Source organism: Montipora foliosa, chromosome 8 (genome assembly GCF_036669935.1).
Source record: "Montipora foliosa isolate CH-2021 chromosome 8, ASM3666993v2, whole genome shotgun sequence".
NCBI classification, from domain to species: domain Eukaryota; kingdom Metazoa; phylum Cnidaria; class Anthozoa; order Scleractinia; family Acroporidae; genus Montipora; species Montipora foliosa.
Genome location: NC_090876.1, coordinates 42,988,091 through 42,993,090, shown reverse-complemented (window position 1 = coordinate 42,993,090; position 5,000 = coordinate 42,988,091). Strand labels below are relative to the sequence as shown.

At 39.8% G+C, this 5,000-nt stretch overlaps 1 protein-coding gene across 1 annotated transcript in view; it reads left to right on the top strand.

Annotated features, from left to right (window-relative positions):
• Window positions 1-212: 212 nt before the first annotated feature.
• Window positions 213-5,000, top strand: part of LOC137968836 (collagen alpha-1(I) chain-like) — a 21,629-nt gene continuing 16,841 nt past the window's right edge. Inside the window, exons 1-3 of the mRNA XM_068815311.1 lie at window positions 213-294; window positions 537-611; window positions 4,203-4,602. Coding sequence (XP_068671412.1) covers window positions 542-611; window positions 4,203-4,602 — 470 coding nt within the window. The 5' untranslated portion in view covers window positions 213-294; window positions 537-541. The remainder of the gene's footprint in view (window positions 295-536; window positions 612-4,202; window positions 4,603-5,000) is intronic.

Sequence of the window (5,000 nt, the reverse complement as noted above, 5' to 3'; positions counted from 1 at the left end):
ATCAAAGATGATAAATGAAAATCACATAACATTAATTATTTTTATTATAAGGACTTCAAGCGTGTGGAATTAAGTTGGACAATCATCCGAAACAAGGACCTTTTCTGTACTCAACTAACGAAGCGTACATATTACCTGACATCACCCGTTTTATTACATGACTCTGCTCCAATCAAATTGAAACACCGCATACAATAGCATGTAAAATTAATTACTTTCGTGTTGGTAAATGGTTAAGTCTCGCTGGATAAGGCCACATCCAACTCAGTTTTTTTGTTGGAGCAGCCAGCAGAGGTAAGTTGAAAGTCAAGTTTTGCTTTTTTGTGTATTTTACATTTATTTAAAACAAACTAGATTTGTAATAGCGAGTTTAGACAAAATAATAATTACAGTCAAAACAATAATCTTATTTTCACTAAGAAAGTGTAAACTATCAACCTTGCATCGATGAAAACAAATCCGAAGGCACTATTAGTATTTATCTTTGTAGCCACATTTTTATGATATAATTTACAAAAAAAATTCTGTTTTAACAGGCAAGATGCATTTGAAATTAGCAATCTTAATAGTCGGGGTGTGTTTGTGCTACGCGCAAGCTAAGTCAACAAAAGGTAAGGTATTTTGATTACTTGGTCATCAAACAAACAATGAAGCAATTTTTTTTTAGGGAAACTGACACTATTTCCAGAATTCTTCGAAAGCCCACAAAGTGTAGCATGCTCTCATAAGAAAGATTGCTAAATGTGGCACAGGAATGATTCACAGTACTTCTGGCAACTAAACTGAGAGAATCGGGCAAAATTAATTTACAGCCTGCTTTGTTAAGCTTGTAATTGAAGAAATAACCCAATTATCTATAGTAACGGTTATCACTAAACACCCATTCGTAGGAAAGTCAAATAAATGAACATGAAAGTAATTTGTAACGACGTCCTGCTTCTAGTCTTTTTGCTTTGTTTTTTTGAAAGATAATGAAGCGGTTTCTGATTTCTCGTCAATTTTTGTCGTAGCCACTTTTGTGTCGAGAAAGGTGCATCGTTCTTCGTGCCTCTTCCTCTTCCACTGAGTTCGTTTATAAGTGAAGTGTTTCGAAAAGCTTGTCTCCTGAACAGTGAAGCTCAACGGGTCGCTTAATAGTAAAACGCTTTCAAACTAATTTTTTCTTCTTCAAATAATACGTAGTCCGCTTAGTCTTGTTTAAATGATGTGATTTATTTAGCGAAACAACGACTTTAAAAGGGCTAATGTACACATGACGGAAAAATATTTTAACAGTAGGTGGTTTGCAAAGAATCACCTTAGACACAGGTGACAATATTGTGATGTGCAATTGCTGGTGGACGAATTAACAAAGCCGGAAGCTAACTAGATCTATTGTTATCGACCACCGACTTGGCGACCGGGACGCAAGTTGGGTTTTTTAAACTTCAATAATTAGTTTATAATTTGCTACCATAAAGTGAAAACATAACTACCATTTAAGCACGTCTCAATTTTAATTTTTTGAATCGTTTGATTACTTCCACCTGAAATGCTTCAGGTTTACCATTGCCTAAGTTTTAGCAATACCATAGTTCCAAGGCATCTGAATTTACAGAAAGGGTAGAACATAGTGCATGAAGAGAGTATATTATGTTTAAGCCTCTAGCTACGAAATGAGGCCACCAGGTACACGCCGAGGACTAATGCCGCAATTTTCAACAATTTATCTTCTAAATACAGGTAATTAACACAGTCGTAGACTCGGTTTTAATGAATGACATTTGTCGAGTATTCAAGTACTTTTCATTAACAGCTTGCTTTATAGATGAGGGAGTAACCAGAACATTTTGTTATTATGGGCCAATTTTTAAAAAAAACGACGTCAATGTCAACTTTTGACTAAGTTAAGCTAACACATGGACCTCATCCCTCATTTAACATATTAACGGAGCTCCGCGCGGCCGCGCGGAGCACCATAATTAGAGAGATTAAGCATCACGTTTACGGCAAACGGCAAACGTTGGACTAAAATTTGCGTTTTGCCAAAAGTAGAAGAAACTCGTTTGATATGAGCTCATTTCTTGGCTGTTAGCAGGAGGTATCAAGTGACTTTTTGAAAGAAAGAAACGAGTTCGAATAACATCATTTTCATGCTTTTATGACAAGCAGCAGCCCACCGTTTCGCGATTGCCGTTTCACGTAAACGCGATGTTTAATCTCTCTATTAACAAAATATGGAAACCCGTCGATGCGAGAAATTTCGTTTTTATAGCTATGACGTCATCCACCTTCCGTACGTCCGTACGTCCGCCCCTCCATGTATGACAATGTGACCATTATCACGCTAGTTTACAGCATACATCATCCATGTTATGGTCAATTGACACCTGTCAAACCAAGGTATCCGCTGACCAGTATCTCGTGACCATATCGTGGGCTCAAGTTTAGCGCTCATTGAGGTCACCTGTTTCTTTTTAAGTTGACCGCTGACCAGGTACTGGTTTTCAAATGGATCACAGGCTCATCCCAGGTTAACTCCCCTCAATTTAAATGAGGCTTCATTTTTCACGCGCTTTCTGTAGTTCGACGCGGCTACACTGCCATACTACTTTAACCATAGCTCTTAACAGTCAACGCTTTTCGTGTTCAGGTGGAAAATGGTTTGGCAAATGTTTTCCTTCTGCATTTTTCGCTTCTTTCAATCCAGTGTAAGATATCATGAAAGCTGTGGTCCACACTGGTGGCTACGAAGTGTTTCAAATCAGGCATCAGAGGGATATAAACTTAAAGCCGAGTCTATTTTTAATGTATGTAGAGCTGCATTTTTCTCTAAATTGCAATTTTGGCATACCTTTAGAAGCTCTGATAAGGTTGCATGATGCCTGGAGGACATATGACTAGAACAGAAACTAAAGGAGAGAGAAAGAGAGCGACAACGACAAAACAGAATACCAGTAATAGCTCATACTTGGTGGAAGAAGTTACTCCACAAATTCTTTCCTCGGGCACTAAACGTTTGTTATTTCAAAAAGTGGTTTAATCGGTTTTCCTTTGTTCAGGAATGAAAATCGAATTTTTATAGTCAACTGGAATTAAATAACAACTAGCTTGTGTTTTCAGAAGTTTGTTTAAGGCACCCAAAGGTAATTTGTTGGAGCAGATCTTGTTTGAAGTTTGTCCTTGCTTGGTTACATTGACGTATCTTGCCGCTATTCTTGTTCCAAGCCAAGCTGTCGTGTTTCAGTGAAATATATTTACATTAAAATTTGAATGATCTCGTTTTCAGAGAATAAAGTACATCAGTAAAACTCTATTTTGACCTTGAACTGACAAAGTTTCCTGACGTTTTCTAATGTTTGGACACTTGGACACTTGGATCAACCGATAATCGATGAGATAACCGATAATCGACGAACGATAATAGGTCATACGGTATATGAGCTGATAACAGAGATTGACTGAACCAATCAGAAAGCTAGGAACGCAATATCCGAGGTCGAGAATTTAATGACGGTATTTATGACATGCTTTCACTTTTTTTGAAACCTCCAACTTAATATTTAGTGGAGTATTCTTCCGGTTTCACGTAGTTGAAGTTAGCAATTTTCAGGCTTTGTTTTCGCTACTATTGAAGGTCAGCCGCGGCACTGTTACTACTTTGCCAATGGTGTGGAGTGCAGAGGCGGATTCAGCATTTTTTTTATAGAGGGGGAGGGCTCAGTTGGCAGATTGATATTGAACAAGACGTGAAAAAAAAAAAAAGGAGACAATTTACAATGGTTTTTGAGGAAAGGGGGAAAATGGAGAACCCGAAGAAAAACCTAGAGTAGAGAACCAAAAAACTCAACCCACTCATGACGACGAGAACTCTCACCACTATGTCAGCCCTGCATAAAACTGTACTTCTTTTTTCAACAATCTGCGACAAAATGTTGGCAGTATTACCTTTGTTCCCGGATAGGAGCCCAAAAAGGATGGGTGTGGCTAGCCACGCAATGTACCCCTTCCCCCTGAATATTCCCGTGGTCAATGGATGTTAAGGTGTTTAAACAAAGGAATGTTTAGATTCTGGTCAAACATTTTGAAATTGAGATCGTCACTAACATGGCTGGATGTGCAACTTGACAATTTTATAGCAATGAGCAATGATTATTTCTTAAGATTACTGTTTTTTGACTATAATGTCTTTAAAGCAAGAATTTCCACATTTATTTCATCAGGGTCCAAGAGGTGTTGTCCGTGTTGCCCTCCACCACCACCACCTCCACCACCAGTGCAACAAATATCCGGACCAATGGGACCAATCGGACCACCAGGATGCTCTGGACCACCAGGAGCCCCCGGCTGTCCCGGATGGAAAGGATGTGCTGGGCCCATGGGTCTTCCCGGACCCCCAGGCCCTGGTGGCGCTATAGGTTCACCCGGACCAATGGGACCTAAAGGTTGTCCCGGAAACCCCGGCCTTCCTGGATGCCCCGGACTGAAGGGTTGCCCTGGATGCGCAGGACCCGTTGGACCACCCGGACCTCCTGGACCCCAAGGACTTTCTGGAGCTCCTGCCCCTGCCCCATGCCCTCCTCCCCCTCCACCACCGTGCTGTCCACCTCCCGCATGCTGCAAATAAATGGCGTGCTCGATTGTTCATCAATTTATAGATTAATTGACTAATCTAAGCTGTGCTTTTAATAAATGTTACTTTTGAAACCATAAAGAAGTCTGTAGTTAATCCATTTTTCTTGATTGCATTAACAGAGGCATACAATACAGTCGAGAAGTTGTGACCAGCTAATAACACACCAGGATACATCCAACTGATTCACAATTAAGAGAACCGTTCATTGTTACGGTATCGAGAAAGCCGACAACACTGAAAGGCTGCCTTTCATGTATTCGAATCATGTCATGAAAGGTTACATTATTATTAATACTTGGGACTGGCAAATAATCCACTGAAGCATCTCAGTTGGCCGGAATCCTAAATCCTCGAATCTGATTGCCTAATAGCGTTCTCGTAACCA